This window comes from Grammomys surdaster, unplaced genomic scaffold, assembly GCF_004785775.1.
Source record: "Grammomys surdaster isolate TR1022 unplaced genomic scaffold, NIH_TR_1.0 125801, whole genome shotgun sequence".
Taxonomy (NCBI): domain Eukaryota; kingdom Metazoa; phylum Chordata; class Mammalia; order Rodentia; family Muridae; genus Grammomys; species Grammomys surdaster.
The window spans coordinates 4031921-4056710 of NW_021620632.1; the positions used below are offsets into that span (position 1 = coordinate 4031921).

General features: G+C 39.8%; 1 protein-coding gene across 1 annotated transcript in view; it reads right to left on the reverse strand.

Moving 5' to 3' along the window:
* The window catches only part of Ano5 (anoctamin 5), a 77008-nt gene extending 55275 nt beyond the window's left edge, over window positions 1-21733 (reverse strand). The window contains exons 1-5 of the mRNA XM_028789212.1: window positions 20668-21733; window positions 15019-15062; window positions 7538-7591; window positions 3701-3742; window positions 1377-1490 (exon numbers count right to left, since the gene is read on the reverse strand). Coding sequence (XP_028645045.1) covers window positions 1377-1490; window positions 3701-3742; window positions 7538-7591; window positions 15019-15062; window positions 20668-21733 — 1320 coding nt within the window. The remainder of the gene's footprint in view (window positions 1-1376; window positions 1491-3700; window positions 3743-7537; window positions 7592-15018; window positions 15063-20667) is intronic.
* Between the last annotated feature and the right edge of the window lie 3057 nt (window positions 21734-24790).

Sequence of the window (24790 nt, forward strand, 5' to 3'; positions counted from 1 at the left end):
AGGGAGGGAGGGAGAGAAAGAGTGAGGGAGGGAAGAAGGAAGGAAGGGGGAAGAAAATAAGGAAGGAAAAAATTATGGCAATATAATATATGCTTCTTTTCTGGTCTGTGTGTGATTTTTTTTTTTTAAAAGGGTATGCACAAGAAAGATTTGAGCACTTTCACATGTGCTGTGTTCATGGGTCATCAGAAAGCAGCAGTGGAAGAGAGAGTGATGAGATGGTGAGCCAGTGCTAACAGTGTCAGAAACAAAGAAAAACTGTGGTGGAATGAATGACAAGGCCAATTTGACAATATTCTAAACTCAGACATTTTAGAAACATGAAAGGAAGAGTCAAGTCAGCAGTGTACTCAGCCTGTACTGCCCCTCCTGAGAAGGAAGGTGAACGTTATAACCAAAATCCTCGAGGAAGGGTCTGGTGTGGGGGCAGCATCCATAGAAGATATTAAAAGATACAAAGATGGCTGCTGTCTATGAATTTAGAGGTGTTAGTGGATGGTTACTGGAACAAGGTGGAAAGACACACACTAAGGAAGTTCAGCTTTAAAGATAATACAGTTTTCAAGTTACTTTATCTGTGTAACATTTCAGCATGTAAACAAATATCTGCACACATGTGCACACACATAAATCCTTACACGTGTAGATCTCACCTGTTCATCATTTCAAACAGTGGCTACTTACTGAGCACTCCTCATACGTTCCCTGCATTCTGAGCCCCTGAGCACAGAATGTGAACCTACCTTGTGGTCTTAGAGGAAATAAAGCAAAAAAGAATAAAGTGAGAAATTAGTGAGCGGGGGAGTCAGGGTTAGAGCTCAGTACAAAGACTACTTTTCACTAGATTGATTTGCCATACCTGTTGAAGATGCCAACGGCATGCACCAGATCATTGCTTCTCATCTTGTGGGTTGAAACCTCTAAGGGGGTCCCATATCAGATATGCTGGATATTACATATTTACATTACGGATCATAACAGCAGCACAATTGCAGTTAGGAAGTAGTAACAAAATGATTTTATGGTTGGGGAAATGCCACAATCGGAGGCATTGTATTAAAGGGACTCAGGATTAGGAAGACTGGAAGCCACTGTAACAGATCCAAACCTTCTATGTGTGGGATCACACTTGACCTCTAAAGCAGAGTATGAAATAGATATCTGTCGTGTGGGAAGAGAAGTTGGAGAAGGAAGTAAAGGGAACAAAAGAGTAAATCGCAGGGGAGGAGACAGGGTTTGTCACTGTCATCTACAAAGCATTCAGAAAACAAATGTTAATTATTAGGCTTAGTGCTCAGTATGCTTTCATTTAGCTCTGTCTATAGCATTATCTTGTTACCTTGTTATGTCCCCACACCTCCCAAATCAGCACTCACTGCCTTCAGCTCTCCATCCTTCTTCACATCTGCCACATAGGACAGGACAAAGTCGATCTGCCGGATTCCATCTCTGAAGAAAATTGAGTCTTTGCTGTGTTCACTCCTTTGGAACTGCAGAAGACACACATGCATGACATGATTTCACATCACCTTTTATTCTCAAAGGGCAGAAACACAAAGAAAATTAGCTGTAATTAGGCATCCGCTTCATTTTTTTCCCCACACTTAACACAGAAAGTCAACACAAGTCATAACAGAAATTAGGCCCCCTTATAAAGTAAAATTCCACAGAGGATTAAATGTTATATACTCAGAAAGGGCTGAAAGAGACAAAGTGATTGCATGCTTAAACACATTAACCACATGCTTTCCTACAAATGCTGAAGTTATGTCAAAGCATAAGATGAATATGCTTATACATTAAAACTAAAAATGCACACTCAGGAAGAAAGCTGTGGTATTAATTAAACACAGCACCAATTAGTATACTACATTATTACACATTTCTTCCAAGGCATAATTAGTTGCACACCAACTAATGGAGTTTCTCTGTATGGACATAAACTGTTAGTGGTTACAGATGGCAAAAAAAAAAAAAAAAAATCAGAAACAAGTAGCTGGCCAGCTGACAACACCATGGCTAAGTCCTACAAATGTCTGTCATCAGTATCTCAAGTGAGCTACAACCCATGTTTTCTTTATAGTTGTATGGATTTTCTCAGTATAATAATCAAAATTACAAGTTCAACTTTTACATGGCATTCGTGAATTCTTTTCCTTTTGTGGCACCAAAACAAAACAAAATAAACAAATCAGCAAAAACCACTGAGCATTGCAGGGGAAAAGAGATTTCACATTTGATATTGTATTCCTCACTACTGATATGAAAGGTGTAATACTTTGTATTTATAACAGCCCTGTGTGAGGTTCAGCATCATGCAATGGTTGGTTCATGATGCCACTACTGCTTCCTGTAACTGGTGGCTGGGAGCTAGATCACTTGATTCTTCCCAGCAGGTACACCTGCATCTTCTGCAGTTCCTGTGATGATGTGCATTTGCCAGCCCAGCTGAGCATCCCTTTGAAAGGGACAGGCGGTGCTCAGCCACAAACAAGACAGAAACCTTGTGTGAGATCTTTGGTCTGTCAACATAGTAATGATATTTATCTCTGGGTTCCTGGCTACTATAGTTGGGGGAGGAAGAGGCTTTCAAGGCATGTGAGGAGAAAAGTGGAGAAATGTAAACAGAAATGAAAATATCTAGGGAGATCAGACTAACTGTCAGAGTACTGCAACTCAACAAAGACCCACAATCTTCTCCCTTTTATAAAGGATTATAAAAAGCCTGAGAAAAGTCTGTTGCTAAACTTAGACTATAAATCAGTTTTTATAAAGGGAAAATAAATAAAATAACCACTGGCATTACTGTACATCATTACAAAATTAACATATTTGATAAAATCTACTGAAATGCATATGGAAGAAGCCTATTGGCTAGAGAGACATAATTAGCCTGCATGTAATCAAAGGAGAAAATCAGAAAAGAAAATAACAGCCATGCTTCTCCAATTCTGTGTCAACCATGTTTTGTACTATAGAACCTTTAAAAGAAATCATTAGTGTTTTTAGGATAATTCATATTGTCCACAAAAGCTAACCCTAGGATTCCTTTAGGACTGGAGTTACAGATGGTTGTGAGCCACCATGTGCTGCTGAGATCAAACTAGGTCCTCTGGAAGAGCAATCAGTTCTCTTAATATTGAGCCATCTTTCCAGCCCTAAGTTTCTAGATTCTTAAAAATTTATTTGCGCTAAATGGCGCAGAAAAATCCATTCGTTTTTGGTACAGACAACTGAATGTTATTAAAATATACTTTGTTTTGATTTTTACTTAAATTGTGATATAAAAACACACATGTATATGTATATGATGTCTATGTATGTAGTGTATATGATGCATAAGTATATGTACATGTATATGTGTATATATCTGTTTGTATATTTGTCCTTAGAGAAGCCTGGTTACTACAAAGCAATACACGGGCGGCATCTAGCTTACTATGGCTTTCATTCCTAGTGGTTCATGAACTTCTGAAGCTATTTTACATTGTCTTGTGTAAATATGTTTGCACGCATGTTTTTAGCAAATAGGCTCATCAAATGAAAAAGAATGAGAATCACTATCATTAAACGTCAGCTGCCTGGGACCTTGGAATTAGTGATCAAACCTCCCAGTGTGGATAACATTCATGGTACAAAAAAACACTCAAGCTGTTAGGATACACTCAGGCATAAGCATGAGCAGCCATTGCTGTTTTACCATAAGACGCCTCCTCAGGAACAAATTTAATCGCTTCTCAGGCTGTGAAGCAACCGATAAAGAGTCATCAAATCCTGCTCAGGGTTCAAGATTCCAATACAAAGATCCATGAATGAATAAGCTATGCTGTGTGGTAGATGACTATGTTGAGACATTTCAGCCTCAGAGCAAGACTGTTGTTCCCTCAGAGGAGGGATTTGCTTCCTTAAAGTATGACCACCACCTACCAGAAAGAGTTTTATCATAGCTATCCCTGGCTTCATGGTGTGGATGTTAGACTAGAGCAGGTATTGGCACTGAGACGTTTCTAACTCAGAGAACTACTGGCATTGCCTTAACACCAGGCTGTTGCTAAACACAATAAGCCCAGCATTAATTATTCCAAATCACTATGACATTAGAACAGGCTGAATGCCGTTGTAGTTGCTTGTCCTAAGAGGGCCTGTGTCCGGTGAGTTTCTCTAACATCTTACCCACTGCTGCTGTGCTTCAGGGAACCTGATAAACTTTCCACTTCTATTTATATTTGTCCCAGTGAATCCTTTCACCCTTTAAGGACTGTCAATGCTATCCCTGGTACAGCATGGACCTTCAGTATGTGCATTCAGCATTGAAAGTTGTCTAGCAGAGGAACCAATTGTGAAGGATGTAAAAAACTGGGAAGAAAAAGGATGAAAAGGAAAAAGTCTTCATCTTACAACTCCTTTATAAAGACAACATTTAACATATGTTTGGAATTTAGATGAGGGAGAAAAGAAATGGTGAACAAAATTCAATAATAACAGAAATGCAAAGTAAAGCACTCTGTTAAACATGCTTCTATCAAGAAACATAGCAAACCCCAAGATTATCACTATGGGTGATTGATAGTATGGGAAATTTGCATAGCAGCATGGCATGCTGATACACAGCCATAATCCCAGCAGGGCTGAGACAGGAAGATTCAGTATTCCAAACCAGCCCAGGACACATAGCAAGACTTTGTCTACAAAAGGGCAAGAAAGAAAAAAGCTTGCACAGGGCTTAATTTTAAATATTCCATGACTTCCTCAAATACCAGGGGGTTGGGGTTGGGGAAGAAAATATCATTCAAGTACTGAAATAATGAATTGTCTTCAACATGTTATTAACATGGTATCATTTAAGACACTGAGGAAGTGACCTGGAGTTATCAGCAAGTTTAAAAAAATATCTGAGAGATCTCTGGTTAAGCGTTTGCTTAGCAGGCAGAAGCTCCTCTATTTAATCCTCTATACTATAAGACAAAAATTTAAGAAAAAAAAATCAAACCCATGGCATCCAAAGGCCTGCCTTGCTCATATTTGATAAAAACGAAAGGGTAACTAATCACATAAATTATTATTAAAGTAACTCAGCAATTCACATAAGAGTTTGCTTCAACACTGGAAAGGTCTGAGCAGCTAGTGATGGCTTTTGTGTGTGTACAGGCTAGTTTTATTATGTCAAGTTGACACAAGCTATAGTGTTATCTTTAGGGAGGGAACCTCAACTGAGAAAACATCTCCCTAAGATCAGGCTGTAGGTAAGCCTATAAAGTATTTTTTTAATTAGTGACTGATAGATGAGGACCCATTGTGGGTGATGCCACTTCTGGGCTGGTAGTCCAGCATTCTATAAGAAAACAGGCTGAGCAAGCCAGTAAGTAGGACCTCTCCATAGCCTCTGCGTCAGCTCCTGCCTCCAGATCCCTGCCCTGTATGAGCTCTTGTCCTTATTTCCTTTGATGATGAACAGTGCTGTGAAAGTCGAATACATCCTTTCCTCTTTAACTTTCTTTTGGGTCCTGGTGGTTCATTCCAGCAATAGATACCCTAACTCAGACCATGTGAAATTGCTATTCGCAGATGTAATGAGCATTGATGTGTGTAGTTAGAGGAGTAACTGCTGTTAATTCATAGGTGCATGGAGGATATCAGCCATTGCTTAAACTACATTCTTCTGTTGGTCTAAAGTTATTTCCCTCTGTACTTTGATTTTCCTGATCTTTGGTGAGATCTGAGAATTACTGTTATTCATAGATGTTTTCCTGGATTGACTACAGATTCACTAAGAGACATGAAAATAGTTAGGGGTGGCATGGTGAACCTCAGGTTCTCTTGAGGTGATGAAAGTTGACTCCAGATGGGTCATAGAATAAACACAACTAAATACTACTTTGCAGAATAAAAGCAGAAAAGTTGTCCCTTACATTGATGCAAGAAAATATAAGCATATGTAAAAGAAAAACAAAGGGGCACTGAAATTAAAAGACATTTTTTTACAGCTATTTTAGAAAGATAAAATAAGACCAATGATACTCCAGTCAAAACCCAGAATACTTTTCTCGAAGCCTGCTGCTCACCTTCCTGTGTTTAAGCTCAAGATGTCTTATGTACTTGATTTTCTCCTTTTGGGTTCAAGAAACAATACCCCTCTCTCCCATCTTCTAGTTCCATGGACAGTACTGGATTCAAGGCTGGTATACTTGTGTACATCGAGACTTTCCCACATTTATGGCACTCTGTACAAGTGCTCTTCAAATTATTCTATTTTGCATATGTTTAAAAGGATGTTAACTAATACAGAGTTAACTATGTGATAATTGGTTGTATTGAAAACAAAAGTTCTTTAGAGAATTGATTCATTCTAGGGTTTAAGCAGAAAATGTACAAGATGAGCTTGCAGTATCCTGTAGTATCAAAAATAAAAAAATATTAAAGTAAAAGAGAACACAACAATGGGGTGTGTTCAACTTATAGAAACTTCACTAAAACATTCTCTAATGCAATTGAATAAAGTACTAGTGAGTTTATAACAAGACATAAAATAAACATCTTTGAGTTAATGCAGAGGAAGGGAGAGGGAGAAGAAGGAAAAGGTCTCCCACAGGTAAATTCCAGGGAAGGGGGAATGTACCTTAATGGTAGAACACTTGTCTAAATGCCCCATGGATTCAATCTCTGGCACTGTTATTGACAACAAAAAAATTACTATCATCTGCTTTTAAGATTAAACACAATTCGTAGTCCTTGTATGCACACTGATTACTGACTCAAAGACTAGTACTTTAAGCCAAATAATCAAGGCTAAAGCTTCATAATTGGCCCAGGATATGATGCAAAGCAAGTGACACATTCTGTTTTCTCCATCTCCAATTTGAGTCATGAGAAACAACATATTAGGAATTTTACAACTGAGGTGCATTTTATACAGTAAAATGGCCAGCATCAACCTTAGAGGTCACTGGATATGAGAAAGATATTCAGAGTTGGTTGTTGCGTGAACCAACAGACATAGAGTAGACTTGGCTGCTAACCACAACTAAGGACCCTCAAAGACAAATGTCAGCAGAAAACACAGACACCGGAACTCCATTTCCTGTCTTTCTAAACAGCAACATTATTTACTGAGCAAATGAAAAAAACAACACTTAATAAAATTTAAGTTTAATAAGTACTGAATTGGATCCAGGCTTAATTTTAAAGTCTAAATTATGATTATTCTTCAGCATGAATTCATAGTGAAGCATACTCTAATGGAGTAAGAAGGTTGATGGTTCAAGTCTAGGATCCTCCTCATAAGCACACAGAAATTTTGATGAAGCCTCTACAAAACTGGGAATTCTTTAAATTGCAAACTGATACCCTCCACATGTCATTCTTACCACCATGTCTTATGTAATATTTTTCTTAAATAGATAATTTTTTTTCAAAAGTAATACATTCTCAGATACCAAACTCAAGGACCTGAAATTTAAGTGATAGTATCCCCAGTTCTGGCCATGGAAGGACACTTGTGTCTGCTTGTCTAAGACGAAAAATACTGCTTGCTGCTTACCAGTGGTTGTGTGTCTTCAGGGATGAGGAAGGTGGTCTCTTTGCAGCTCAGGGTCTGTCAATAGCAAAAGGCAAGGTAAAGGAGGGGAGATACAGTACTGTAATGGCTGGCTCAAGTAGAACAATCATGTCATTTACATCTCCAAACCAAGAACAGCAAGGTTCTTTCTTTAGAATGCTACACCATGAAATCAAGAAACCTGAACTCCATTTACCCATATGAAATGGTACTTGAAGTTGCATGTATATATGTATACATGCATGCGTGTGTGTATGTATCTGTGCATGTGGGGGGTGGGAAGAAAAAAAAGAGGGAGAGATAGAGAAGAGGAAGAAAAGAGACAGAGAGGGAATTATAGAGAAAGTCATAGAACCATCTGCAACAGGTAAAATGGTTAAAAACTTCTACACTACAGTAAAGTGACCAGGATATCTGATATTTTAAGGACTCTGAACAGGACCAATGTAGAATAGACATCACTGACTAGATAGTTCATGCTTCTTGGCATTGGCTTGAAATTACTAAAATATGTAGCTTTGAAGATGACATATCATTCTTTACAAATGCATAATGGAAGGAAAATTCATATATAGATTACACACAAACCACTAGCAATTAAAGAAGCATGTCTTCTTTCCTGGACATGGGTTTCCAATCCACTGATTATTCAGTGACCCACACACTACAGAACTGGCTCCCGAGGTCTCACCTGCCCATTTTCTGAATTTCTGGGGATGGTATCAGGAGTGGCCCCAGGATTAAAAAAAAATGATCTGAGGTCCATATCATACAGGACACTCAGTTATCTTCTTTAGGGAATGTCACATCCACCATCCTACTATGACACGTTGGTTTTGGGCAAATCAGTCTTGAGAAATGGTAATCATGAATTATGGATACTTCAGGAGCTTTCCAGAACATAATTTTAGGCAGAAGAGTTTACACAGTGGAATGTGACAGGCGACTCTAACCTCGCTGCCTTCTTAGTAGTGATGACGAAGGTGGTCCTTGACCATAGGTATATTCAAACTACTTCAACCAACTTAAGTTACACTTAGGAATCAAACTTGCTCAACAAAGTGTCAAATAAAACTAACCTATCAGATAAGTCCGAAATACCAGTCTGCACAAATATATGACAGAGAGAGAGAGAGAGAGAGAGAGAGAGAGAGAGAGAGAGAGAGAGAGAGAGAGAGAGAGGTCTCTGAGGTTACGAGTGAATGTTGTTCTTTTGGATGTCCTGACTTTGGTTCTGAGCACCACCTGTAATTCCTACACTTTTTCTGGTCTCCATGAGCACCTGAACACACACACACACACACACCACACACACACACACACACACACACAAAAACACACACACACTTCAATTGAAACAAAAGGAACTTTTTAAAAACTGTAAAAAAAAATAAAAATAAATAGTGAAGCTACATTTTCACCATGTAAACATTAAAGGAACTTAATTTGTCTTTCTTTGACCCAGAGCTCTGTTACACTTGCACTCTACCATCATGCACAAAGCTTGTTTGTGCTAACTATGGAATGACTGATAGTAATGTTGTCAAGGGAACCCGGCAGGGAACTTGACCCTCTCACCTTGGGAAAAAGATATGTTTGTTCTGACTGGGCCTTCAAACCTACACTTATGTCTTCTCCTTGAACCATAAACTGATGTAATTTCTTTCTTTCTCTTGTTTTAAAACTCTTTGCTGAATATTTCATTGTTTCCTTTGTCAAAGACCTGTCATGCATAAGAATTCGTATTATGGTCAAGCCTATGGTTCCCTCAACAGAGGCATGCCTTTCATATGTTGTGTGTCTCCTTCACAGAGCCCAGCTACTGAGCAATTAAGTAAAGTAGTACAAAGGGGAACAGCAGTGTAAGTGGATGGATCTAACAACATGTAGCCTTATTCATTCACAGAATCCACAGGTCACCATAGAGATTGACTGCTCCAAACATTCGCAACACTAGTACTCTTCTGGCTTTGTGTAATTCCAACATGTGGATTTGAAGTATATAACATGCTGCTTTTTGTAGGACAATGTCACATTTCCTCCCTCCAAATTGCTGTTGATTGATTACACAAATTTGGAATTTTCAGATACAGAGACCAACTATATTTGATATAGTTGTTTGTTTAGCAATTTTCATCGCTCTTCAGTCACTTGAACCATATATAGCCCTTGATAAGAACATATTCCATATAAACAACCATTATATAAACAGATGTCATACACAAACCAGCATTACACGTCCCTACTGTGATTGGCTGACAGTTATTGTCTTGCAGATTGAATCCTAGCACATCTGAAGTTATTGTACAGGGAACCTCAAGATCAATTCAAACTTATGTTTGCTTTTCAATAAGACCATATTTCCTTGTTCCTCTCTGTTTAAAAACTTAGTTATTAAAGTAATTTTAGAATTGTGGGATTCTTAAATCAAGCAATTCACAAAGTGTGGGTTTTCTTGAGTGAGACTTGTGGATTTGGTCTAACACTCGCATTATGTTATTTGGTTCCCAAAATTGCATGAGAATCCATATGTAAGACATTGAGGGTCCCTGTCCCCAGTTGTTTCTAACTGATAAATAAAGTTGCCAGCAGCCAATGACTGGGCAGTGAGATAGAGGTGGGACTTTAGGATTTGGGGGCAACAAGACCCAGAAAGAAGGAGAAATATTGCCATGCTGGGAAAGAAATAAAATCCAGGCTTAAGAGCTGCAGAAGAGAGCATACCAACCATGTAAGAGCTGCTCAGCCTCCTCTCCCCAGTTGGGTCTAGGATAGCAAAATTGGAATATAGATTTTAGTAAGTAATAACTCAGGAGTATCGGAGGGGAGGCATTAGCAATGTGGAAGTTTGGGAATGGCCCAACCATTGAGCTGTTTAAGGGATGTTAAAATAGAACTCTCTCTCTCTCTCTCTCTCTCTCTCTCTCTCTCTCTCTCTCTCTCTCTCTCTCTCTCTGTGTGTGTGTGTGTGTGTGTGTGTGTGTGTGTCTTTCATTCAGGAACTCAGAACATTGCGGTGGGTAATAAAGAAAGTATGCTGCCACCAAGGATATTAAGTAGTATTAATTGCCTACTGCAACAAATGGCATTCAATTTGTTAGGCTTGAACTCACTATTAAAAATTAATTGGAAATTCTCAAATAAAAAACACATTACATACTGTAAGTTTAGGAAGTGGAGCAAATTGGTTTCTCAGCCAAGCTGAGCTGAGTGGAGCCCTGTGGTTCCTCCCTAAGCTGCACAGGTTTGGAACTAGGACAAAAAGTGTGCTGAATTGGCATGCATAATTCTGGAGTTTGAGGTTTGAGACTAGGACACAGTCAGGCCAACCCAGGGACTTGGGTGGTGGATTAAGGATTTAGCTAGATGCTCTCTAGTGTTCTGGGTTGCTGCAGAAGGCTTGAGCCACAGATGCTGAGAGAGTTCCTGCTGAGATAAAGTAGGCTGAAGAGAACAGGCCTGAATGAGATTGGAATAAAGGAGCTTGCATTGTTTTAAGGACAGAAGGGAAAACGAATGAAAATTGATTTAATTGTTTTTAAAGATAGAAAGAAAAATGCTTTAAAGGAAATTTTAAAAGGTCTATGCCAGGGCAGGTAACTGGGTTCTTTGACTGTAAGCTCCATGGAAATTCTGGGACTGCTTAGCCTGGTATGACAAATTAATAGCCTGGAAATAGGTAAGTTGAAGGAAATCTAACTGAAGTTAAATACATAGGAAGGGCTGTTAATTCAAGTTATATAAAGAGAAAGGAATGTATATATTCATACACACACACACACACATACACACACACACACACACAGAAATAGTAATCTCCACAGAAGGCAGAATTTAAGGATGCATAGATGAATAAATAAATTCAGGATTTGGTCTCACTATGAAAAATTAATCATGTAAGAGCAAGGCAGAGAGAGGATAGTGAAGGAGCACTGTCTTAATGGATAATAACAATAATTTAGATTGCCTTATATTAATTAACTCTTATAAAGAGAAAGGTGATACACACACACACAAATATTAATCTCCACAGAAGGCAAAATTTGAGTATACATAGACGAATAAATAAGTTGAAGCCTTTTGATCTCATCTCAGACAGATAGGAGAAATGTAGGCCTTGATATCACTATTAAGATTTAATCATGTAAGAACAAGGCAGGAGATAGTGAAGGAGCACTGTCTCAATGGATAATAATAATTGTTTAAATTGCTGTAATTGCTTTGAATTGTTTTAATTATCAAAATATGTGTGGTTATAAGTTTGGTGGTTATGATATTAAAGATCCTCTGGGAGAGAGGACAAAATAGAACAGGCCTAAAGATGAAGGAGGCTGCTAATTTGAATCAATCTATATTTTTGATGATTTTGGTTGCTGGAAAAAGGACATGCTATTTTGGGAAAGGCTCTGTATTTACGTTAATAGGAAAGAAGAAAAGGTTTTGGATCTGTTTCTAAGTAATATGAATTCAGATATGATAGGGAAGACCCCCTGAAGATCTTGGCTAAAGACAGAAAAGAAATATTTGAGAAGATCAAACAGGACAGGTAACAGGATTTACTGATTCCTCCACATGGAATCAGCAATTTAAATTAATTAGACATAAAAATGTGTTTAGAAAAAACTTCAGCTAAATTTAGACAATAACTCTTGTTGGTTACGGGATCCTTAAGATTCATTGTGCCATCCGTCACATGGCATGAATAAAGATTTATTACAATTGATTATTGATCAAATTAAACCATAAAAAAGACAGCTGTCTTTCACCTGCTCAAACAAGGAGCAAAAAAAATCTCATCCTTAGCTGATCTTTGTACTTTGTACAATTTATATGACTATCTTAATAGTACTAAAATTTTGGTTGTAAGATTCATATACTGAAGAATGTGCAGCTCTGACAAGATTCATCTATGGGAATGCTGAAATGACCTGCTGTTCTACTTCTTGCCTCCTGATGCTGTTTCAAAAGACTTGATTCTAGAACAGCTTTAGGAATAGCTGCTGATTCCTGATGAACTCAGTTCATTCAGCTTTTTAGACAGATCCAATCAGAACTTTAGTCAAGCCCTGAGCCTTCTAACCATACAGAGACTAGATAACAGATGTGAAATCTAGCCTTCTTAAGTCTAACCATTCTTTCCAATTTTCCTACCCCTCCTCACCACCCCTTAAGAAATAATTCATTTCCCCAATTCAGCAAGAAGAAGCCATAGCTACTCATCACCCCGATTCCTTGGGTCAGAGTGTCTGGTTATGGTTATATTATAAATTACAGATAAATTGTTATTTTAAGGGATAATTTGGAGATGGTCATAATTTTGAACAGGGAGGAAACTACATAAAGAGCTCAGACTTGGAGATTTCTGTCTTTCTTTCCCCCTCTTCTCTATCCTGTTTTTTCCTAGGTAAAAGGAAGGAGGTTGAAGGTGAAAAGGTGGAGAGAGTAATATTATAAAACATTAGATATATAGGATAGATTACTAAAATTATTCTTAAAGCACTGTATAGCCATAATATTTTATTGGTAGAAATCTTCATATTTGATGTAAAATTGAATAATTTCTTACTTTGGTACAGAATTTATATATTGATACAGGTTTAAGGTTTTCACTGGTATAAAGATTTATGTAGTGATACAAAATTTGAAATTAATATTGTTACTCTTAGATAGGCATTGTGCCCATGCAACTCATTTTAGAATCCAGTCCTTCTATAGCTGCTATTACAAACTGTTTAGGATGATTAAGTGATACAAGTTAAGGGCCAGATAGTAAACTCATGGTTATATTAGATTCTGATTTAATTATAATAAAATGATTTAAATATTATTTCAAATAGATATAACTAAGAATAGTCAAGGTTTAACAGCTGAGATATAATTTATATGGATAGATAGTTTTCACAAACATCAGAAATCCATGAAATATGACATTTATAATCATTTCATTATTATTAGATTTTAACCAAGAGACATGTCTGCTCCTGACAGCATCCACTTCATGTTTTATAGAAGATACTGAGCATCACAACTTCCATATAGAGTTGCTTCAGTTATGGCAAGGTAGCCATTGGGCAAGAATTGCCCTAATTCATCTATAGACAAAAATGTACTGTCCAGGAAAGGATGCATGATGTGGGATAGTTGACTGCTTGGCTCTACCAAGACAGAGTAAGCTAGTCCTTAATAGTTCCTTTTTCACTTAAGGTCTGTCAGATGGTTCCAGGGCAGAATGCTCAGGATAGATGCTCCAATGTTTTGAGGAATAGGAGCTGTCCAGGTAGTCAGCTGTCTCTGCAAATTGTTTACATTTTGGAAGCTATGGTCTTGTGCTTCTTATATATTCAGGTCATATTTAATTCATTCTCAGATCTCTGATGGGGTTAAAGACTAGTTATAATCTCATAATCAAACTTAAGTTGTTTAGCATTGAGGAAGATGATACAGATTTGAAAGGATGGTTTTCTCAATCCAAGTTAAAATCAAAACACAATTAAGGTATAGAATTGTAAACGCTTTAAGTTAGGATAGGTGTTAGAATAATGTAGCTAAATTGACAAAATATATGGACTGGACATTATTAGTGTATATCATATCTTATAGTTCACGTAACTGTTATAACTATGTTAGTTGTATACCTGAGAGAGAAGGTCCTTTTAATGAACAAAAAGGGGGTAATATTGTGGATTTAGTCTAATGCTTGCATTATGTTATTTGAGTTCTCAAAATTGCATGGTAATACACATGTAAGACACTAGGGTTCCTGCCCCTAGTTAGTTATGATTGGCAATAAAGTTGCTGGTGGCCAATGGCAGGGCAGGAAGACAGAGGCAGGACTTTAGGATTTGCCGGCAAGAGGACCAAGAGAGAAGAAGGAGGTAAACTGCCATGCTGGGGAAGGAATAAGATCCAGGCTTGAGAGCTGCAGAAGAGAGAGCATACTAATCATGTAAGAGCTGGGGAAGAGCTGCTCAGCTCCCTCTCCTCAGTTGAGTCTAGGGTAGTTAAGATGAAATACAGATTTTAATAAGTAATAAGAGTATGGAGGGGGTGTTAGCAATGTGGAAGTTTGGGAATGGCCAACCATTGAGCTGTTTAAGACATATTAAAATAGAAGGCTGTGTGTGTGTGTGTGTGTGTGTGTGTGTGTGTGTGTGTGTGTGTGTGCATCTTTTACTCGGGAAGTCAGAACATTGGGGAAGTTAGCAAAGAACACATGACACTGCCACCGGGTCAATTTGAGTAGCATTAGTTGCCTACTGCAGTAGACACTTCATGTTATATGCAATAGTAAGTGAGGCATGGAATTTGTCTCATATTAGAAGATGACCAAATCAGAGAACAGAAAGGACAGTGGATTTAACAGTGGATATGTAGAGTCTGAGGGTAGCTAAAGGTCTAAGGTGCTAAACTTGAATTAATCTTTGTACTTTATGTATATCGTGAAGCACAGACATTCGACTTACCTCATTCTGTTGGAGAGCATACTCTATTTCTTTGGCTGTTAAGCCTAGAAGAAATAAGAAAAGCAATCTATCATGCTGACTGGTCTTATTCAAAGTCTACACAGGGAAGAAACAGGAGTTAAACAAACCAACAAAATTCAAAGAAAAAAAATACCAGGAATTAATCTGTCCAAATCAGCCTCCAAAGACTGTTACGTTTCTCTCTAAAAAACTGATGATCATAAAAAAACATAATCTCAGTCACTAGGAAACAAATGTAACTCTGATCAACGTAGTCATCAAGCCAGAGTCAAATCCTTCCAAAAGATCGTCTGGTGGGAACCACGTACATTTACTTATTTTCTCTCTTAGTGTGTGAGATCGTATTACTCTCTGTATTGTCCAGAGAACTATCACTTTTAAAGCACACAAATTCACTCTCCAAGCACCCAGATATCTTTATGATGGTCAAGTGTTTAGTCATTTGTACACACATTCACAGCAAATTGCTGTGACTGAAGATTGTTACATGCGGAATTGATTCTTAATCTCTAATGATTTCAACTTTAAAATACACTGAGAAGTATAGGAGGTGCTCTTAAAAACACTTAACTTACACACTTACAAGCACATCATGAAAATTAACAACGATGACTGTGTCATTTAGATTTCCTGAGTATGGACTTTTTCATGCAAAAGAGGAGAACAGAAATCAAAAGTCCTTTGAAAGGCATATAACATACACATTCATACTGCAGGGGTTTTCCAGAAAATATTGCTTCAATATGTAGCTCAAAATTCAACAATGTCCCCCAAAGCAGTTCTCATTTGATTTGTGAGTGAAATAAAGTCTGATTATTTTAACCTGACATTGTGTTATGTTTTGGATATAGCTTGAGCGTGAATTTCAGAGTTTCACATGCTGGACGTCTGGCTCTCAGTGTGGCCATATTGAGAGGGAAAGGTAAGAGCCTAGTCACACTTAACTGGGCCATTTCAGGCATCACGTCTGGAAGTTATTTTAATTCTAAATAGTTATATTTAATTCTAAAAATAGTTGTTTTAAATCTAGAGGGTCATTCCATAGCAGAACAAACTGTCAGAGAAAGAGAGCATCATGCCCCGAAGTCTTTCTGGCATTGTGTCTTACCAAAAAAATATCCTGTCCCATATATTTCTGCAATAATATCAGTTACCATCACATGTGACATAGCCATAAAGCACCCAAGCTGCACATGTGTCAGTTTTCAGCTCCAAACTCATGAGCTGAATACTATTCTCTTATTCATATAATACCACTATTAGACATTTCATAAAAGCAACAGAAAATCATTTAACAAGCATATGACAAAGAAGTTGGACTCAAGACTGTCAGAGATATGCATTTATCTCTCAAGTCCCTGCACCAGGTCATAAATACAACAAAGAACAATGCAATATGCCAATGGATCCCTATCACACAGCTGTCAAGCAACACATCCTTAAACAAGTTCCACAGAGCATTTTAGGATTCCATTTTTAAGAAAAGAAAGGTGAGTACTCTAAACAGGAAACCTTCCTTCACCTGCTTCTTTTGCTTTGTTTAACAGAAAACGAGGCAGAAATAAACACATTAAAATTCTAATCTGAACTTGACACAACAGATTTGAAGGTTATAACAAAAGATACTAGAAGTCTCCTAGCCACCGGGAGCCTTGCTGTCACTCTCATACTTTCACCACTCTCATACTTTCACCTTTAATCTTGGGTCTTTCCTTCCCTAGGATGAACTGTCACCTCGATCAGCTTAGCTGATCCTGCACATGGTGGCAGTTCAATTCTCCTTTCTAGCCTTGCCCCAGACTACCTACCTCATGAGTACTTTTCTCTGTGTTGAATCTTCTGAGTAGAAATATTGAGAAGGATAGGTTTCTTTCCCTTATCTAACACACACACACACACACACACACACACACACACACAAACACACAGCTCAATACCTATCTTACATACAAATGTTACATACATCTCAGACTAACTTATGTAACAACAAGAGGACAGGGGCTAGAATGAGGGTTCAGGGGTTCAGAGTAAACAGTGCTCTTCCAGGAGACCAAGGCTCTCTTCCCAGCACCCAGATCAGGCAGGTTATCATGCTTATTATTGCTTGTTATTCCAGCACCAAGGAATCCATGACCCTCTTCTGGCCTCTACAGGCACCTGCACACACATGGCAGATACATAGGCACATGAATAAAGATAAAAATAAGGGGCTGGAGAGATGGGTCAGCAGGAGAGCACATACTGCTCTTGGAGAGGATCAGGTTCCATTCCCAGCATTCACATGGAAGTTGAAAATCAACTCTAATGTCGGTACCAGGGGATACAATGACCTCTTCTGGTTACTGAGGGTATCATGTATGCATGTGGTACACATACAAACAGGCAAAGCACTCACCCATAAGGTAAAATTTACAAAATTTTCAAAAAACTTTTAAAAATAAACAAAAATTTTTTTAAAAGATGTAAAATAAACAAAATAAGCAAACAAAACAAAACAAAACAAACAACTCCCCCCACCAAAACAAACAAACAAACAAACAAAACCAAAACCATAGGGCCCGAGGTGGCCAAACTTGGAGCAGGCTCCAAATGAGCCCTCTGGGATTCCTCCACCACTGGAGACTTGGTGTAGATGAGAAACCAGAGAAATGAAGGGTGGTACTAACCACCAAAGAGAAGCATCATTTATATGCTACAAGCGAAAGCCAGCACAGAATGAGCTACAAGTTTTCATGGCAACCACCCTACCAAGAACATGCTCTCTTGCAAAACTTGTGCCCAAAATAGTCCCTGTGTTTGCCAAGAGGTCATCTCTCATTCCACTCTTACCGGCATCACAAAATAGAACACAGCCATGTGGCACCATAAATAATGTTTTGGTTAATATCAGGCCACAGATAGGTTAATGCTCTCATCTTTGTACTGTGTCCTGGCTTACAGGAGGAAGCTCTACCACCCAGACTCTTGAAATCACCTAACAAGAGATTTAGAGTATATGCCCGTTAAGAAGAACTAACCACTGCATGAGGACTCAAATATTCTCATGACTAAGGGGCAGGTGGTTTGATTAGATATACTGTTTAATATAGCGCTAAAAGTATGACTTTACATTCAACTTTTAAACTTTCATTTCCAATGACAAACTTTTAATCTACTTCCTCCCCCACCCCTCCTGTGCTAGCTTGTCAACAGCAGTAACAGACACATAAACAACAGTGTGGTAGTTTGGATAAGAATGGCCCCTGCAGATTCATAGACTTGAATACTTGGTCCAAAGTTTGGTGGAACTGTTTGGAAGGGATTAAGACATATGGCCTTGTTGGGAGAAGTATGTCAATGGGCCTGAACTCTGAGGTTTCAAAAGACCACACCATGTCCATTTAGTTCTCTCCTTCCTCTTCCCCCTCTCTCTGCATCATGCCTGTGGATCAGAATGTGAGGTCTCAGCTCCTGCTCCAGTGATGATTCCTGCTCTGACAGCCATGGACTCTAACCTCCCAGAACTTTAAACTCCAATAAATATTTTCTTGTATAAATTACCTCGGTTGTGGTGTCTCTTTGTAGCAATAGAAAAACAACTATAACAAATGGGCAGTCATATCAATACAGCAAATCGGGTGGGGGGCATTCTAATTTTACATCTAGAAAATCAAAAGTTATCCAGGGATCTCTGCTGCCAGGTCCCTGCTTTCTGGAGGGTCGTGTTTTCAGGTCCAGAGATATGGACGGGATGTAGACACCAGACTTTCCATCAATATAAATTTCTCCCACTGACATCCAAATCAGAGGAATATCAGTGATTACATGAGCAAGCATATATCAAAATGGTATTTGCTGTGAAAAGAGATTAGTTTCAAGAATGTTCTGAAATTCCTGGGAGCAAGAAGCTACACATGTCCTCATGCCAAAGGGTTAGTAGTCAAATAGCTTCTAGTCAGTCGGCCCACCATGAGGCTAAATTGCACTGAGATGCAAATGCCTGAAAAACTGCAATACTTGAGATTCATGTGAATGCAATGAAATATTCTTTATTACCCAGAAAAATATCACATCATATGTATTTTTGTTTCATATTTTTTCTTAAAAGAAGAAATAGAAGCCATCAATGGGATCAAAAACTGGGCAAACACTTAGAAAACACTGAGGCCACTTTGTAAAATATTCAATGCAGAGTGACTATGTGTTCCTCAGACCTTCTGTGATAGAAAAATGAAAACCAATGTTTAAACAATAACTTTCAAATGAATGCTCATTTCTGTACTGTTCCTAGTAGTATAAGGGGTGAAATGTGCTTTATGTCCAGGGGTTAACAAATAGATGGGTGTGGCATTCCTCCACAAGGAAATACATGTCAAAGAAAAAGGAATGGTGTAATATGTGATTGAACTTCACAGCACGCCAAGACAGAAGCCAGTTCCAACAGAGCACATGGCTCTAATCGTTGAGTATCTGAGCTAAGGAAATCTACAGAGACAAGAGGTATGGCTGCCTGTGGCTAGAATGGCTACACAGAGGACCATTAACTGACATGAGGAAGATGGTCACAAACTTTCTAAATACACAGAAACCAATCACTTTACACTTAGCTGCTTACTTTCATGGGATGCATATGTGTTTCAATAAAAAGCTGCTTTTAAAAGGGAATAGAGAATGCAGCATGATGGCGGCCCCAACTGTGAATTTCAACACTTGGGAGGCAGAGGCAGGAAGATCTCTGTGTGTTTGAGGCCAGCCTGGTCTACAGAGTGAGGCTCTGTGTCAAAAAGAAAAATAAAGGGTGCGTGGGGGAAAACAATAACATTTCTTGGTCCCTTTAAGGCTGAATAGTAAGACTACACTTGATTCTTCTAATGATTTTTTATTTTAATAGAGCTCATGCCTCTAACCCCAATGCTCAGACCATGACAGAAATTCTGCCTTGAATTCAAAGTTTGTCTGGACTACAAAGTGAAAAATCTTACTCTCCCCTCTTTCAGTTCTCAAACTATACATACATATATATATATATATATATATATATATATAATGTTTAGGGAAAATGTATTAACTAAACTATGTAAGTTAAGTAGACAGAATACAGAATAGGTCAGTCAAATCTTAGTAAAAACTGACTATAGTGTTCTCAACAGAAGGCATCAGTTAAAAGCTGTATTTTACACACACACACACACACACCGTAAACGGTGTTCCCAAGAGCTGTTAGACCCTAGTGTCTGTCCATCCCATAATCACCACATCAAAATATATCTGAAGGTCTGTAAAGAGCTGACAGGAAGACCTCAGGGCCAGCTCCTAACTGGAGGATCGCCACCTACAAGCTATCCTTGGAAAGAGCCACATTTTAGGAGCAGAATTCCCGAGCCAGGCACCCACACTAGGCCAATTACTCGGGGTCAGTGTTGTTTGAGACAGATGCCTGGAGATCTTAGGGAGTCACAGGTTGCAGGTCCCTGGAGCTCAGATGCATCAAGGGACATTGCAGGACGCAGAATGTCTCCCACCGCCTGCCTGGCAGGGATGGCGCAGCGCGGGACTCACTACACTAAGAACTTTCCCGGGACAGAAAACCTACAGCTGCCAACGTCCCCCAGAAACCCGCGCCTGCTTAGCACCGGCCTGTGGTCCTACCTTCCTGCTCCACCATCTCCAGCAGGTCGGGGTCGCCCAGCTTTGCCAGCTCGTTGAAAGCACTGACACAGGGGCCAGCGGACCGCTGTGACAGGCGGCGAGATGACTTGGGGAGGAGGCTGAATCGGATGGTCTGCCGCCTGGTTTTCAGTTCTGGCTCCAGTAACCAGCTGGAGCTCTCGTTCAACAAGGTGCCCGAAGGGTGCGACTCCAGACCCAGAGCCACCTGGGGCCCCAGAGACACTCGAGGCGCTAGGGACACCCGGGGAGCCTGGGGAGAGCGAAGAGCAAAGGACGGGCGATGAACTTGGGCCGAGCCTAACGCTAGAGATGGGCGAGGCGCCATGGACCGGCGAGGCGCCATGGACGGGCGAGGTGCCAAGGAGGAGGTGCCCTGAGCTGAAGACTCGGGGCGGTTCCGCAGACTGGGCTTCCTCTCCAGGCGGTACTTGCCCTGACTCTTGCGGCGGCCCAGTAGACCGGCAGCTGAGCTCTTGTGCTTCACTATTCTTGAACGATATTGCTGTACTGTCCCCTCTGTCCCTTCCATGTACTCCTCCTGGTCCTGGCTAGGCTGGCCTGCATCCCTTCCTTGATCCTGCTGCCAGTCCTGCTCCTCCAGGTCGTGCTGGCGATGCTTCCATTTCTTCTTTGGTCTTTCTGGTGCACTGCCCTCAAAGATCTCCTTCTCACTGATCTCTCCAGACAACCCAGATTCCTCCCCAGTTTCAGACTCCCGGATTTGCGTTGTTATCTCCACTGTTTCTCTTCTCTCCTCTGGGCTTTCTGAAACCTGGTCCTCCTCAGAGACTTTCCCAATGTTCAAATACCTGGAGACTCTAGGCTTTCCCACCCTTCTTGGCCTCTCTGGGACATTTGATAAGAGCACATCCGAGGAGACTCCAGGCTCCTCCACCCTCCTTGGGGCCTCCTCAGGGGCCCTCACCACAGCTACATCTTCTGGAACTCCTGGCTCTTCTACCCTATCAGCATTCCTAGAGACCCCAGGCCTGGCGGGTTCCTGGGAGTCTCTAGGCTCCCTTCCCTCTTGACCCCTCAGCTCCATACCTAACCGGCTTAGAGCTTCCCGTTTCAACTGGTCCACCCACTCAAGGCAGGTACCCACCGTTCACCATCTCCAACCTTTTTCCTCACATCCCCTCTGGTAAGCAGCCTTAGCCTACTAGTACTAGTAAGTCTGGTTCCCCCGGATTGCGTGGCCCTCCACTGAAAGCGAAGCCAGCTAGGACAAAACTTTGTTCCCAGTTGGGGGTTATTTTCTGTCCGGTGAGAATAAAACCCACTTCCTTTAAAGCATCTCTCTCCCTTTAAGGCCTGAGCGTGACGTGGGTCTTCTCCAGGATTCCAGAAGACTCTTGGCTTGGCTTGAGTGCTGGTTCTTTAATGGATACTTCTAGGATAGTGAATCAGGTGCGTTTCTACAATGGGGAGAAGATCAGACACCATGGCCAAAATTAAGAGTCAGTCTCTGTTCCTTCAAAGTTGAAAGGTATGGGCTAGTTATATGAGTACTTATGATATATGCGATAGTGGAAACGGAAATATCCTATAATTGTGAATGGGTAAGAAAACATCTTTTACACTCGATGAGAATAGTACCTTTTAGGGTATGCGGGGAGCACTCCATGAGTATGCTGGGAAGAATGCTAGAAATTAACCCACATCGCCTTGAGCCTTCCTCTACCTCTTAGTTTGAAAACCAAGCAGAGGAATCCCCAGGAAACAGATTGCTCTGAATTGGGCCTGACAACCCCACACTAATTAGGAGATAGGAATTACTAAAGGGGTAGTTGAGTATAGGCTGAAGGTGATGTGGTTGGACACCTGAGCAGAGCACCTAGGGAGTACAGGGGTCGGTCATGACACTGTCTAGAGGTAGATTGGGGTGATTTGAAAATTAAGGAACAGGTAACCAAAGAAAACTTGGCACGTCTTGGTGGCATGGCTGTTGTGTGTTTCTCTGTTTCTCAGGGACCTTCTGAAGCCAAGAGGCACCTTTTAGAGATTCCAGGACTGCTATGATTTTGCTACGCCCCTTCGGTCGCTGCTTCTTTACCCTGTCAGGATTTTTTTTCCCCACTGAATTTCTCACAACACCATTCAAGTGATTCAAGGCCGCGGTTTGAAATTGTATTGAAAGAGTGGATGTGCATAAGGTGAACAATACATGTGCTTTCCTGTGATCATAATTATGACAAAATGGTTTAGTTCTTCTCCACTGGCATGCTTTACGAGCTTCAGTTAACTCTTTCTGGCAACATCCTTCCAGAAACACCCAGAGGTAATTCTAAATCCAGTCAAGTTGTCACTCAAGGTTAACTTTTACACCATGTTGTTGTTATTTGTTCTAGCTAATTTATTTTCCTAGATAAACCACCCTGTGGAAAAGCTACTAGGAGAAGCCAGGCTTTCAGTGAGCTGTTAGGTTTAGTCCATCATAGCAGAAAACAAAGCAGGAACTTGAAGCAACATGTCACATTATAATGGAAATAAAGTAAAGATAGTTTCTAAGAAAGCTCCACCTTTCTTAGAAAGAAATCTCTTGGAAAGAGATCCCAGACCATCTCATGGACAAGGAGCTGAATGTGTGATGGCAACCAAGAACAACTTCTATGACCCCTTGGTAGTTGGAATAAGAGTTACAGGCTGACCCTTGAGTGTGGGAACGAAGGGAGCATGGTTCAATCAGCATTACTTGAGATACCTGGAAGTCTAGAACAACCAGTGACACTAATCCCAGCACACAGCATGCTTGCTCTTCTATCTGCTTTCTCTCTGGTCCTGTCTGATCCTTCCTAGTTCTCATTTCCCTCAGCTGTCTTCTTTGAGTATGTCTCATCGCAGGCTCTGCTGCATTCTTTAATTATTCGGGAGATGCCCTAAGTTATCACTACTACTATCTTTACTTTTTGCAAGAAGATTGATTTTATCAGTATGTCATACTTTTACCATACATGGTACAAATCCAACGGTCTTCAAACTTAAAAAGTTAAGTACATGGCACATAAAAATGTCAAGACAAACATTACTTAGAATATTAGAACCAAATCTTATTATCTAGTGGACTATTGTCCCGATTTGCATGTTCACTAACTCAGCATTCATGTGGGTATCAGTGCTGTGGCAATGTAATTAAAGCCATGGAGAAACAGTAGATGCCATCAATGGATGACCTCATGCTTGGATCCAAAATAAACTGTCAGCCAATTCACTCTTCCCAAAATATACTTACTATTAAAATCCCAACTGTGTCCTCAAAACTTGAGTTTCAAAAACACCGAATTTGAAGAAAATGTAGCAGCTTTAATTTAGTGAAAACTTGTATTTAATGTATAATGAAATTGATCAGAATACTTATAATGAAATATGTTTAAATAAAGGCATTCCATTTTCAAGGTTTATAATTCATATGAAATTTCAGTAAATGGTAGCAAGTGAGTGAAAGTAAAGAGCTTTGAAGAGTTGCTCAGTGGTTCAGTCGGGGGTTTTTCTACCCGAAAGGAGTCTTCATGTGTGTGCTCCATCCAGTAGTATTGTCCAGGGGCATCTCAAGGGACAGGAATATATTTGATTTCTCCAAATGTTGAGCACGCTTGTAATTGAGCCTGCTGTGGCTTGAAATTTCATGCTTTAAGGAGACAGTTGTTGCTAATCAAATTATATTTAGTCCCCTTTGCCAAATTCTTCTTTGTAAAAATGGCCCCTGACAGAGAACAGGAGCTCATCTGATGACTTAATTGTATATTCACTTGATATGGAGGGCAGGGCTCTAACGCAGACTTGTTCTAAGACAGTCATCTTCAAAGACAGTGAAGAGAGAAGCTTTAATATCAATGGAGTCTGCTTCTATTATGAACTTACCCATATCTACTTCACTGATGCCAGATAGCAGCTCAATCTCAGAGCTGGGGCTGCATACCCTGACTTGCATGGGTAGGGAGGGCATTTAGCCAATAAGAACAAAGATGGTGATTCCTGCCAGAGTATGCTCCCTATGCAATTATTTCAGACAGCCATTTGCTATTTCCCAGAACAACAAGCATAGGGCACCATGTTGAAAAGTCAGTCACCAGTAAGTGGAGTCCCTGCAGTGTTTTGCCTC